The sequence below is a fragment of the Eublepharis macularius genome, chromosome 8 (assembly GCF_028583425.1).
Source record: "Eublepharis macularius isolate TG4126 chromosome 8, MPM_Emac_v1.0, whole genome shotgun sequence".
NCBI lineage: Eukaryota > Metazoa > Chordata > Lepidosauria > Squamata > Eublepharidae > Eublepharis > Eublepharis macularius.
This window is the reverse complement of record NC_072797.1, coordinates 55,107,320-55,122,444: the sequence shown is the minus strand read 5'-3', so window position 1 is coordinate 55,122,444 and position 15,125 is coordinate 55,107,320. Positions and strand designations below refer to the sequence as shown.

Below are 15,125 nucleotides of genomic sequence, written 5' to 3'. Positions count from 1 at the left end.
ATTTTAAAAATTAGATTCTCTTTCCTGCCACACCCTAAAACAAAGCTTGACTTAATAGGTTAATACAAGTGGGGACTTCACAGGCACGTTGGATGGTATCTCATTTCCCCTTCTCCCATTATTTTCTTTCCCTTTCCTGAAAGCCCCCGTATGTTCTTCTCTTTCCCTGCTTCCTTCTCTCCTACCCATCCACAGCTTTTCATGATCTACATAGCTGAAAGCTTTGCTGCAAGCTATAAAACACAAACTGATCTCTAATGCCTCTTCCTTTTCTGAATCCAGCTTGAACATTTGGCATTTTTTTGTTCTATATATTGTAAGATCCTGTGTTGTAAAATTTTGTGCATTACTTTACTCATGTGGGAAATTGATATGATAGTCTGGTAGTTGCTGGAGTCTGTCATTTCTTTTTTTGGAATTGGAGTGTGGATTGTTTCCAGTCTGTGGGCCATTGTTTTGTTTTCTATATTTGTTGAATTATTCTTAAGATTTTGATGTACTCAGTTATGGTTGCTTGAAATAGCTCTACTGATATCTCATCTACTCCTGGTGATTTGTTCTCTCCCAATTGATTTGAGCGCAACCTTCGCTTCATTTTCTAAAACTGCAGGTTCTTCATCAAAAGATTTTTCTTTGAAGGAATCTGTCATCCTTTCATTTCTTCTGTGTAGTTCAGTGCATTTTTTCCATATTTTCTTCTCTTTTTTGTCCTGATCAGATAATGCATTTCTGTGTTGACCTGTTAGCATACCAAATCGTGGTTTGAATTTCCCTTTGAATTCCTGCATCTTGCGGAGCAGATCTCTTGTTATTCCTTTTTTGTTCTTTGTCTTCTATTTCTTTGCACTGGTAATTATAATAGTTATCCTCGTCTCTGCATGCAAGTCACTGGAAAGCTGCTTTCAAAATTCTGATTCTGTTTTTGTCATCTTTTACTTCTTGTGTATCTTCAGCAATTTTAAGAGTTTTATCAGTTATCAAGTCAAGGCTTTTCCTTTCTTTTGGCGGAAGGGAACAGTCTTTGTTCATTCTTCCTTGGTAAGGTCTCTGGTTTCAACTCTCAGTTCTTCAGATTCATGTTCAATTGGATTTAGTAATGCAAATTTGTTCTTTACATGGAATGTTATTTAGATTATATTTTGGCACTAGGATTGTTTTTGAGTTTTTCTTCAGTGTTATTCTAATTTTTGATACTAACAATTCATGGTCTCTACCACAATCAGCTCCTGGTCTTGTTTTACTTTTGCATTCCAGTCAACCTATGATTATCAGCACATCTTGTTTAGGTATATGATCATTTTTTCCTGGACACTTGCATAAAAGGTTTCAATTTCTTCCTCTTCGACATCTATAATTAGGGCAGTCTTAGACAGGCTGCTCCATATCCCCACTTGGGGGGGGGCACCACTCACAATACTATCACTCCCAAGAAAGGGGGAAAATAAGAAGAGCAGGCTCCTGCTGCCACTTGCATCTGTGTCGTTTGGGACTTGGGAAGCTGGCTTTTGTGGTAGCAGTGGCTCCTCCCCATCTCACATGAGGTGAGGGCCACACTTTCTTTGGCCCTAGTCAGGGGGGCATTGGTAGGATGATAATGATTCTGTGGTCCTGTCCTGTCCTGGGGGCCCCAGAATCACTAAGACAGCACCTGATTATATGCTTGTGTATTCTGAATGGCTGTGGTTGTTGTTTACTTCATCAGTTCAAGAATACCTGGATTAATATTAAATGAAGTTCTTAAAATACAGCTTTGAGTGATTCTTGGCTAGGATACATGGTTTTCACCAAGACCTGGAATAAATAAACTTCTTGTTAGGCAGAGCAGGTAAATAAAATGTGATGAAGGTACGCTGTGCTTGTTAAAGAGGTTAAAAAGTTTATTTAGGAACTACATACTTGAGTGTAAAGGGGAGAGATAGAAATAGGTCCTCACTATCTGACTACATTTTAGAGAAGAGGGCGCCAGGAGAGAGAAGAAGCAGGATATTGCCCTGTTTAGCCCAATAGGAGACAAGACAAGGAGATGACCCCCAAGGAAACAAGAGAGATGCTGCCCTCACTGTCCTAACTAAGTGGTCCTGCTCCTTGCTGCCCCCTATGTAGAAGGCGCTTCTTCCTTCCTTCCTTCCTTCCTTCCTTCTTTTGTTGTACACCAGACATTGCAATTTCCAACACTTCTGACTTTTCCTCAGTCAGAAGACTAGTACCTGTACTGAATGATCATCGGAAAGAATTGATCATTTTTCACGCAGCCCTGTGGTTTAGTAAGTAATACATTGCTTTAAAACAGTCGAAGAGACTTTTGTTTTCCATGTGCCGGTTTTAATTAATGCACCCAATGAATGGGATAATACCTTGTAACTGTATGTGATTTTTAAAAAATGTAAAAAATGCTTGGGTGGGATGTAGAAAGCCATTTCAATGAGCAGAAGGTACTTTGAATTATTCAGGGATTCTTTCCTCTAGCTGCCACGTCTTTCTAGGATTCCCAGAACTCAGAAAACAAGCTGTGGGCTGCAGTGGGAAGGAAAATATGGGAAGAAGTTCTCTGAGTGCAGCTCTAATTTTTAGGATGCAGCTTTTGTTCTGTAACTTTGCATCTCCAGATAGTATTCCATAAGTAGAAGGTGCCAGTAGACAAGATGTACTGATGTTTATCCAACCATCCAGAGACTTCACAGAGAAGAATTTTCCTGCTTCACCACTCCAGCTGTATTGTAGGTCCCAGGAGCCAGCAGTTCCTCACAAACAACATAGGGAGAGGGGAAAGGAATGGGGTCTGAAAGAGAAGGGGAGAATTGGTGGAACACCCCCCTCCCCAAACATTTAAATCCAATTAATTCTTCAGAACTGTATTGTGAATGCATGCCTAGCTGCTTCTTAAACTGCTTGTACTGGGATGTGCAGACTGCAGAACCTGAAACTTTAGAAACACCAGTGTTTTGTTTAAAGAACAGATGTTTTGGTGTTTGGTTTCCTAGGCCAATTAATGTTACATTGACTCTGAAGGATCCACATTGCCCTGACGATGATCTTGGAACTATACTATTGTCTGTGTTGCTGACACCAAAAGAACAACCAAGGGAAGCGGTAAGTGTGTTTTAACATGTAACCAGGTACGTCCCTTTTTCCTTGCGCATATCCATTTTGAGGGCTTTCTGTCAGTAAACAGTAAAATTAAAGGGGGATTAATTCCTTATGAAGTTACATTGTCTTTTCTAGTAAACATTTAAGGATGGATCAATGTCTGTGTGCCAAGATGCTCTCCTTCTGTTCAGTCTCTCTTGTTATAAGTTCTGTATGAACAGGATCTTGGTGGTATTATATGCAGGGGCTTCACACGTGGTTTATTTTGCAATAATACTATCTTTGATCCTGGTAAAGAATTTTGGCTCTAGTGCTATGGTGTTCAAACTGTAGCAATCCAATCATTTTACAGCAGGGTGGATAAAAATCAATGATTTTTTTTAAAAAATCAAAAAAATCAGATTTTTTAATTTAAATCGGATTTTTTTGATTTAAATCGGATTTTTTTTATTTAAATTGGATTTTTTTAAATAAAATGCTTTTTGAGGAAAATATATTACCATCCAAAGGTTATTCCATCATGAAATAAAGATTAGTTTTTAATTATGTAGAATAAGGCTGTATATGTTTAAATTTTTTGGTAGATAAATTCCATTAATCCATTCACAATGTCATGCTCTTCCAGAGGTTTTTGTAAGATTATTGGGCAGTTTCTCTGCCTACAAGATATTATCACAGATGCTCGGTTTTGCAGTTCTCAAAACTGAATTTGTGTCAGCTCAGCAGAGATCACATGCCTCTTCTTCACAGCAAAATGTTATAACATGAACAGAGTTGAGAAAAAGACCTTAACCCTATTGTTCTACAAACCTATGAAGACAGAATCAACCCCTTCAGTGCTAAGTTTCAAGAAGTTCAGTGAATAGAAACAATATTTTTCTGATTAACTATAATGTGTTTCTAATAGTATTAAAATCAATATTTTATACAACTGTAAAACTGTAAAACTGTAAAACTAATATGAAAAGTTGTTATTCTAAAAATCTTCATCTACTTGCATATTAAAGTTATACCAGCAAGAATTAGTCTTTATGTAGAAAACTATGATTTAAATCAAGCCTTACTGACTAGTGATTTAAATCGTGATTTAAATCAGTTTGATTTAAATCAAATCCACCCTGTTTTACAGTAGATGTTTTCTCCATGGTGATAACATTTAGCTAACATATTCTGTGCAGAAGAGCTTAATTGCTGATTTTGGAGGCAGAAAATATAGCAGTATCAAGCTATCTAATTTCTTGAAATTAAGGACCTAAAAGAGGTCAAGATCATCATGGTAGCAAAAGCACCAAAATTAATATATGAAACTTAAACTATGAATCTTCTAGTTGTATGATCAAGTGTGATAAACTTTTTCTAGCAGGTACTTATTTCTTTGAAGTATCCATATTTTGTTTCACATTATGCACTTCTTCACCCATTTTTTAAAAACTAGTTTTCAATAAAGGGTTTGTGCAGTGAGTTGGGGAGAAGCAGACATTCTTGCTAAAAATTTCCACTTAAGGTACAAAAGTCACTACTCACTGAAATAAATTTTTGTGATGGGTATCATCAGTTATATTAGGTTTTTTTAAAAAATGTTGCTATATTTTATTTGCTCCATCTTTACATGAGGTAGATATGTAAAAGAAATAAAAGATTCATTACTTTGGAATCTTGGTTTTCAAATTGTAGATGATGCTATTTGAGATTTAATGTTCTTATAGTGCTTATAAATACATGATAATGCACTTCATACTTCTACAGATTTAAAGAAAACATCTCCAATTTAAAGGTATTGTTATACAGTTTTAATTAGAATTACCGTCCATTGCCATTTAGAAATAGCAAAATTCCCTTATAGAATTTCTGGCTGTATCAGCCACTGAAACAAATTTAAATATGTTAACGTTGTGTGGCTTCTCCTCACAATTTGTCTCAGAATAGGGAATATGTAATAGAGAAGAACTTAATGGAGCATTTATTATTCACTACTGCACACAAACACAGAATAATTCTAGGTGTATTGTGATTTTACATGTCACATTGCATTGGACATCTAAAATTCTGTCAGCCATCTTAAGTAGCCAAAGTTACTTTAATGGAACCTGTATGACCCACGTGTCAGAGGTCATGTTAAAACCTTGCTTTAAATCAGAAGCTTGAAGTGGCTTAAAACTTTGGCAGGAAAGGAGAGTTTTCTCATTTTTTTTCAGCTTGTTGTAGTACTTGGTGTAGGATTTCATGATACAATATGCACTTTACAACATAAGGTTCTATGATGGATTTAAAATGCTGTTACTCACAGCTTATACATGGCTGCTTTGAGACTTGCAGATCTGGAAGGATCTGATTGATCACTGTAAAGTAGGAGAATAGGATTATTAAATAGTGTTTCTTTGTGATATTTAAACTAGTAAAGTTTTAACATGAAAGAACAAATAAGCAATAGAGGCTATTTCATAGTATATCGGCAAGGTCTTAAAGGAGATGATATTACAGAATGTGTAATTTCTAAAGTAGACCAGCATTAAGATTTCCAAGCCAGATACTATTTATACTATTTGCGCCATTCCAACACATACTAATACCTTTTCCAGCCGGCCTGTGACCTTGAATCTTTCATGTTACGTAGCACAGGATAAATAATAGGTGGGAAAAGAGACTGGATTTCATTTTCTGTAGTAACTGAATAATAGGAGCTGCTCTTAAAACCTTACAGGAAAACCAGCATTTTCCTATTTTAATGCCTGAACATCCTATTCTTCATGTAATCCAGGAGGTTTCTCCGAACCAATGGAAATATAACTGGGCTGTAATATCAAACAGATCCAATGAAAAACAGCCAAATTTCACCACAAATTTTATTTTTCTTTGAACTAGTGTCTGGTTTGCAGTGTGGGTTGTTAATTAACATATTGTAGTTTTTTTGGCTCACGGACTGTATACCTTAAATATTCCCTCTTCAAGGTTGCTTGTTCTGTTAAAAACATGTTGCCTATTAATCCAGTTGTGAAGTTTCAAAGGCTCCATTTTAAATTTGTAGTGATCTAAGGTTGGTTGGTAAACTAAACCTTTTCATAGAATGTCTGCCTGAAGTAAAAATGGTTGTTCCTGCGATACCACAGAGCTGGCATAAAGTTTAAAAGCAACTTTGTGTGGCTCTGTGGTGCTAGGGCATTAGATCAGAGCCCAAAATGTCAAAATATTTTTTCTTCTACTTAAAGGGCCCCAGAATTTTCAAAGATAGCTCTTTTGCTTGTTTTTTGTGGCACCATGCTTACTTGATGTTCTTTTGTCAATTTCAAGTCGCCTCACCTAATGCTAATAGATCTTAGCTGTACTGTTTTGATTTTTCTCTTTTGAAAGCACACTATTCAGAAAAGAAAGTTGAAGTGTCTACAGGATGCTGCTCCTAGCAACATGGTGACCAGACATATTTGAGCACATGTTGGGTTTTGCTCACATTGTGATTACTTGTTGCTGTTCAGCTCTCCTGCAAACGTCTTTTCTGCTCACCTGCAAATAGTTTGAACCAGCCCAGGTGGGAATTGTTGCATCTCTGCACGCACAGACATGCAGTTATTTCCCCTGCTGCCACCATACACTGCCACCAATTATTTAAATAAAGAGTAATAAAGATCACATTTTAAACAAAGAATTTCACACAGAAAAAATGTGTATTAGCTACAAGCCATATTGGAGCTCCTTACTCCAGTGGGAGAAAAAATGGTGTGTGGGAAGTGATGTCCAACAATGTTGCAGTGCTCAGAAATGATGTCACAACATACTAGGAGTTCCCTAAATCACCATGGTTTTATCACAGAGATTGAATAATTTCTAGAAAGTCATACTCAGTTAGAAGTGGCATTGCTTCCTAAGTTCCTGTGTGTGCCCTATATACTTCCACTGGTTGCTAGTGCTCAGCTGAGAACCCTAAAAAACGGCCATGTGGCACAAGGTAAATGAAAGAGGAAGACTATCTACAAAGGCTAGTACAAAGATTCTCAGCCACTGTTTTGAATTGGGCAGCAAACTCTGACTTTGGGATGATCTGACCCAAGGCTCAGCTTATGTGCTGGTCACACTGCATTTAAGCAGGGGCAAGTTGGTATGGCTTTTGAGTCTTTGGGAACAAGCAGAAAATAAGAGTCAGAATGGAGGGAAGGTAGATGCTTTAGCCTTGTCACATTCCTTCTTCACAAAGGAACTTTCAGGAAAGGGACAAAAACTTTGTATCTGCTGTAGGTGAGCTTATCATTTGTTTGCTTATGGTGGGCAAATTCCTGGAGATTTGAACTGCTGCCAGCCACTACTTGGAGGGGCAACCAAGGAGGCAGACAGACAGACAGGCAGACAGACAGGCAGACAGAAGGCTAGTTGCCAGCATGTCACTTCTGGGTACAACCCAGAAGGTTGAGCCTGGAAACCAGCTAAAGGGCTGGGTGTGTGTGACATTTGCAACATTACCAACAACAGTAGCTCTAGGAATCAGTATTATCATAGAGCTGCAGTGATTCCTAGAGCTACTCTTGTTGGTGATATCACCAAGTCTCAGTTCCTCCGCCCTCTTGCTGGCTTCCAGGCTTGACCTGACAACCCCTAGCTGTAGTTGCTATGCTACTTTGGGAGGTAGTCAAAGTGCAAGAGGCAGGTCCTCATATGCTCCATTCACCCATATGCACGTCTTATGATAGGGAAGCTGCTTGTTTTGCAGAGTGGCTTCTGTCTTTTCCAGAGTTGTTAAATAAAAAGAGCTGTGGGACCAGATAAGAGGTGGCCGATCTGTACGGGGAGGGCCTTCATATTAAGTATCTGAGATCCTTATCTAAAAGCAAACGGGGGATGGATATGCATGAATCCACTTGTTCATGTGTAAAGTTAAGGTGGTCTTTTTTTTTAATGAAATGGCAGACGAGGGGAGAGAGTTCCTCCTGACTCTGCTTGGTGGTTTTATGCTGCTAGAATGTGGAGGCTTTCTTCTATTCACACAAAATTTGGAGTTAAGGATGTAATAACAATATTAAAGAATCCAAACAGAAGTTTCTAACAGAACAAACTAAACCTGAATAAAATGTCTATGCACATTCCTAACAAAGAGCCTGACAAAAATTGCTAAGTCATGCGGTAGCATTTGTGTACTCGTGTGCATTTTTCTTGTTGGTTAGCATTTGTGAGAATACAACATCCAAAACAGCAGCTAATAGTGGGTGTCTTCTATTCCCCCTCCCAATCTAAATAGTAATACTATTTAAGCTAATTATGTAGCAACATCCATGTATATTTTTGACAAATGGAAATATTAGGGTTATACTGGAAGCTGATACAATTTTAGCATGTACTGAAGCTTTTGCTTCCAGTATCAGCAAAGATTTGATCATGGAATGCCATCTGATATTTAAAGTATATGCTTTAGCCATAACTGTTGTAAAACATTATACCAAACAAATGTTATGAAGTTGAGTTAGGACTGTAATGATTTACGAATATTCAAATGTTTAAAAGTTCTCAATAATTTGAGCTTTTGTATATGTTTTACTGCTAAAATTTGTATTGCAACATTGTGCAATACAGTAGAACTACTTTCAGTTAAGAATTATTGGAAGTATGATTTCACTTTTGTGGTAAGAACATTAAAAGGATCTGAAAGGTGCATTTCTTATGTGGATTTAAGTTGATAAATCCAGACCAAAAAAAACTCAAGTAAAAAATTCTAGACAAAAAACAATTGTTTCTAATTAAGCGATGGAAACATAATGGAGAGTGATGATGATGAACATGCCATAATTGTTTTTTAAATTTAGTTAGGGAAAATTTAAAATTAAATGCTTCATTAAAATTTGATTCACTGTTTGTTATATGTGGTTAACCTGTTTTGTAATGATAATGCATGCCATGCATTTTCAGCTGCATGCAGTGTGTATAGATTATAAGTTGTGCTTGTATGGGCTTGTGTTCTGTAAACATTTTTGCTTGAATGTGTGCGTGGCTTTCTTTGTGTTTTGGTTCTTCATTAGAGTTCATTGCAAATATTTCATCATTAAATAACTTGCAAAAGTAATTGTGAATTAATTTGAGTAGCTGGCCTCATCTTCTACACCTCCAGTTTGACTAGTGTTAGAAGATACAAAATTTTTAAAAATATATGTAATATTTTAAATACCAAGGATGCAGTTGTTTAGTCCCAACACATTTCTGAAATAAAACCCAACCACTACCATCAAATCCTTTTTCCAAATGGCAATTCCATACTAATCTTTCCTTCTAATCACTTTATATATTTGGATCCTAAGAAATGCCTTGACGATTACTCTAACAATTCTTAATTATACACATGTAGCTGTCATATGTTTCTCGTGCCAAAATACCGACTAATATTCTGGAATAACTTTAGGTAGCTAGCTAGATTGTGGGACTCATTCTTCACCTCAATTATGATTCATCTTAAAGCTTACCTACGTCAATTTTAACTGACTGTAGGGGTCATCCAGTATTATATACTTCTATTAGTTTAACTAAAGGAACTAAGGCTAGTTCTCCTAGCTTCTTTAAACAGAGTGTTTGGGCTAGTTAATGTTTTAACTACTTAAGTGACTTGAGAGACTCAGTTATAAGGCAATCTTAAAATATTGGCAAGCAATAATTTAATAAGTGAATGAAAAAATTGCTTCTAACTAAGATTAGACTGTAGTCTTTCAGATTAAGATAGCATTAGGAATTTAAAATAATTTCCCTTTTATTTAGAGATTCCTCGGTGGAAAAAAAATCTGAATTTAGAAAATTCTCTTCACATGTTTTTGAACAATTAACATTTTTGTTTGTTCTGATTCAGCATTTTTACTTTCTGATATAACTACACTCTTAAGTGTGCCAGCATAATGGAAGTAGTACAATATTGGCAGTACTAAAATGTTACCATATGCAATTTCCCAATGACATGAAAGGTATTACTGTTTCAGGGGGCTATTTATTGGTATGTGGGAGTATATTTGCTGTAGCAGCCCATTGCAATCTATGGGCTGTTTAAAATACAAAATGAGGCCCCTTTTTATTCAGAAACTCCAGATCCTTGATTCTCCACCATTATCAGTGTCTGAATGAATGATGGAACCTGAGCAACTCTCTACCCCATCTCCCATGTTGCAGAATTTTAAAACATACTTCACAATCAACCCCAAATCTCAAGGCCAATCTGCATGTTACATTAGGGATCTCACTGGGTCTCCTAATATGCAGTGTAACCCACTGTGTATTTCAGCCCACAGCAATAAGATCCATCACACCACATCCTTCTTTCTTTACCATTAATCTTCAGCAGTAGTGTACGTTTTGCTTGAGAAGGTCTCCTGTGTTCAGTTTCTGGCATTCTCTTGTTAAAAGGATGCTGAGCAGCAGGGCTAAAAAGGATTTCTGCTGTAGATCCTGGAGAGCTGTGGTCAAATTATCTAGTCTAGGCTAGCTAAACCAGTGGTCTCTCATAGCTCTTCTTTCAGATCCTCCCCATGATATTTCTGGAGACCTGTGAAATGTTTTTTAAAACTTCATGAGGTTTTAAGCAGCAGCAAGAAGTGTAAGTAAAAGCCATTGGTATTTATTAAAGGCAGCAAAACCTAGTCGCTTTACCTTCCTACTTATTGTTGCTAAAACTCAAGTTCAGTTAAAAAGTCCTTTTGAGGTCCACATTACTTTGTTCTATTAGATTCTCTAGTAGAACATCTGCTCTATTCTGTAAGCTTCTCCCAATTAAATTCTTCACAGGGAAAATGTAGAGGTCTGATTTGCTCTTATAATAGACTATTCACAGGGGAACAGTATAGCACTTCTTCTCTTATATTTGTTTCATTACTTGCCTGTGTTCCAGGGCTCAGACTTGGCAGTAAAACAGAAACTGGTGCTTATGACGAGATATGGGCACAAACAGGAAAAAAACCCTAACATGGTGTTCGTTGTTCATTGCCATCCATGAACAACCAACATTGACGAACGTGACCTATTCACGAACATGTTTGTTGTTCGTAGGGGCTAGCAGGCTCTCCTCCAGCCATCAAGATCCCTACCGCACCACTCCCAGAAACTCTACCTGAGTAGGCAGCAGGGAATGTACCAATAATAAATAATAGCTTGGCCCCAGAGCCTGGCAACAGCCCTGGAACCTGAAGGGGTAGATCCCTACCACACCACTCCCAGAAACCTTACCTGAGCAGGCAGCAGGAAAGGTACCAGTGATAAATAATAGCTTGGCCTAGAGCCTGGCAGCAGCCCTGGAACTTGAAAATGTAGATCCCTATCCCACCACACACACAGAAAATTCAAGCTCCAATGCACTCTCCCTGTCTCTCTCTCAAAATGCCAACAACAACTGTCTCTCCCTCACTGTCTGCAAAACCAGAACTGGGAGCCACCCTTCCCCCTGCTCTTTGCTTCCTTGTAACAAATTTGGAGCTCCACACTTGAAAGGAAGACCTGCCTATCAAGCTAAATTGGGCTTAGATTGGGGTTTCCAGGGCAACAGCAGGAGTTCAGACAGAGATCAGGCAGTCCCTGCCTCCGGTTGCCAAGGGAACTGATTGCAGGTGCCAGATTGTTTGGCTTGACAAACAGCAACGAACAGCAACGAACGAAGCTTGCAACGACCACCTGTTCGTTTAGAATGGGGCCTCACGAACAGCTTGTTCGTGAACAGCTGATTGGGCTGTTCGTGGCTTTTTAAAGTTCATACTGCTGTTCGTGCCCATCTCTACTTATGATCCTAGCTTCAAATGAGATACTTATGACCCTAGCTTCAAATGAAGTGTTTACAAGAACTGAAACTCCATTTTTAATTGGCATTCTCTGAAGTAACTGAGAACTCTGGTTGGATCTAGCTTACTGGGGATGAGAACAACTTTTCTACTTCATTAATATACTATTCTCACTGATGCGGGGTATGAATCTGGAAAATAAATTACAGATTCCCTGTGTTTGCCTAGTCAAGATGAACTGGAACTAAACTTCTTAAACCAAATATAGTTTTAAATTCAAATTCAAACACAATTTTTAAAATTGCACTTTCCCTTCATGTTTAATTATAGATCAATCATTGTTTATTGCTGTTGTTTGTTCCATTTTTTGTATTGACCCTCAGACATCTTTGTTACTTTATCCTCATTTACTTCATCAAAGAATTAGAGGCTCAGATCTGTCTGGATTATGTTTCATTGTGAATAGTGCTTGTAATTATTTGGTTTTAGTCTTGTGTAGCTGTTTGAAATGTGTCTGTCACCAGTAGCATTAGTATGTGCTATGCTCCTTTGGAAAACAATTGGCCTCTCTCCTGTGTGAATGAGTAAAAGGTGATTAAAATGCTCTATTTCATTTACAGACAATGCTAATGAGGAAGAGTTGGAAAAGATCAAGTAAGGTAATTCTTAGCATGTGGTCTTGAGGAAAAAATGTGTGACATTTTGTTTGTCACTTAAATGGAAAGCTATAACACAGAGATGTAAAACTGTTCCATAATTTTATTAATGTAGGAGGCCTTTTTAAGAAACTTCATTTCTATTATATTGCAGCATTTTAAAGATATCTTCATTGCAATATTTTTAATCTTTATGCAGATTGGTAAGAAAGATTAGTTTATATTAATGTCTACTTACACTATTTGCAGTCAATGGAGGCTGATTTGGTGAATACTTTTTAAAAAACAAAGGAATAATCCACTCCAGATTTTTGTTGAACACAGAACATTGTTCTATACAACCATTGGATTTACATGCCACAGTTTCCACCATATGCCTTTCAGTAACAGGAAGCTTAAACATATAATTGAACACATTTTGCCGTAATAACTAATCAGGCATTTGGCTTTTCTGTGGATGTTAGAAATAGTGGCAAATGAGGTGGTGGTGACATGTGTTGGGAAGAAGGAATGATGGAAAGTGCTCCAGTAAGCACGGAATGCTTGTTCTGTTTCTTTCTGACCCTGCTTCTGACTGTAATCTACCCAAGCATAATGATTACTTTCTGTGATAACAAAATAATCATGTTTAAGTGTTGCCAAATTGTAGCAATGCTCGAACCTCTGCAGGATTGTCTTATGTCATAATTTCCCATTGTGAATAAACTCCAGATTGATTGCTGATCAGATTGCATGATCAATGAGCTTTTCATTGGAGTTTGCTGGACAACTGCATATATCCATCTAGTGCAACAACGCACACTCTTATGAGTGAGAGAGCAAAGGAGCATGGGAATTGTATTTTCCTTGTGGCTGCTTTTTAACACAAGGATTTTCTTCCTATCTGGGGGCTCCATTTCAGCATATGACACTTGCCCCCGTACATACACACTACTCAGTATCACTTTATAGTACAAATGTCTTCCCTTGGTGTTACCTGAAGTGGTCTCCTTGCAATCAGGGGCGTAGACTTTCCAATTTCCCGGGGGGGGGGAGGCTGGGGCTGGTCCAGAGGTATTGCTATGCCAGTGACATCACAGGGAGGGGCTTCCATTGCCACCATCTATGGAGGCGTGGCCATGGGAAATTTAGGGAGGGGCTCCACACAAATTTAGGGGGACCCAGGCACCCATAGGGACCCCCCTAACAATGCCCCTGAGCTGGGCCAAAACTAGGAAAATGTGGGAGTTGGTCAGTGGTTATAGTGCCATCTCAGTGATCTCTTGCTGTGTCCTGTTTTTGAAATTCACTTTTAGGATAGTCACTTGATGATCTATAATTATACATATCATGTGTATAGGACAAACTGTCATAAATTTGACACTAAGAAAGGCAACACAGAAAAGCCTGTAAGGGAACATTTTTTAAGTTTTCCTGGACGTTCATTTACAGGAGTCTTGATTCTGCCTTATTCATAAGTGTGACTTAGTACTGAAAGTACTGAAGATGCCTTCATTTGGTAAATGCATGGTTGAAGTCTGAACCAGGGCAGAATACAAAATACTTTCCGTGCACTTGATTTCTGAGCAGTGTACAGAGTGCAAAGTAGTAGCAAACTCCTATCTTCTCACTTCAAACTTATATCCTATGTGAGTACAAGCACATTTTGAGGCAATTCAGAACAGTGCTAGTCATGACCCCAAAGAAAACTCACAGTTATACTACCTAGGATTTTATATACCTTGCTTTCTTAGCACACTGCTTAAACTCCACCTTAAAAGACATTATTAACCAAATCAAAGCCTGGACACAGGGCAAAAGGAAATTTTTAAAAGGCCTCTGATCTGCACCCCCTCTTCCAATCTTGTTCATGCAGATAGGGCTTCTCATTGCTTCAGAGAGACAGCACTCATTTTTAGGAATTGTCCTTTTCTGCAATAGATACCACCTCTCCATTTAAACATGGAATGGAAATTGAAAGAGGAGTTTAGGAGTGACTGAAGCAGCCCCCTCCCATACATTACCATGAAAAAAACTAACTGTTCTCCCACACCCAGCAAAAAAAAGACACAAACAAGCAAACAAAGCTATTTCAACAAGGAAACATAAGGCATACCCTTTCCCAGTGTTCCATTTCCAAAATACAACGTAATGATAAGGTTACTGGAAAGTAAAATAGATACTTACTTTTTTCCCTGTTAAAAGGAATAGAAACTGGTCCTTAACAGAGTAGCATTGACTACAGAGAAAACATGATAATGGGTGGCTGGAGCGTGCTGGCTGGTGTGAGTGTATAAGTTTTAAAAGGGAAGCAGTTTTAGAAAAAAATTTGTTTTAAAAAAGAAGTCAGAGTTCTTTATTATAGAAACTCCATAGTTTGACAGGAAAGTGAAGAGAGCTTCCTACCTACAGATCTGTTCTGAGGAGGAAGTCCTCATGAGTAGACATGGACATGGAACAAAAAAAAAACAACAACGAACCAGCAGGTTCGTGATTTGTGCGTTTCACGAACCACGGACCTGGACCAGTTACGAACCAGTTCGTGGTTCATGGTGGTTCATGCCCCTTTCTGGCCATAACAGCAGCAGGGGAAGGGGCATTTAACAGTTTAAAGGGCCCTTTCTTGCCTTGCAAGCGGCAGGTCCCTTTAAACTATCAGCTGGCAGGTGGCAGGGGGGATCCC

The 15,125-nt window shown here is 38.0% G+C and overlaps 1 protein-coding gene across 1 annotated transcript in view; it reads left to right on the top strand.

The window, feature by feature from the left end:
- Nucleotides 1-15,125, top strand: part of MCTP1 (multiple C2 and transmembrane domain containing 1) — a 412,208-nt gene that overhangs the window by 122,500 nt on the left and 274,583 nt on the right. Inside the window, exons 5-6 of the mRNA XM_054986650.1 lie at nt 2,982-3,090; nt 12,428-12,466. Coding sequence (XP_054842625.1) covers nt 2,982-3,090; nt 12,428-12,466 — 148 coding nt within the window. The remainder of the gene's footprint in view (nt 1-2,981; nt 3,091-12,427; nt 12,467-15,125) is intronic.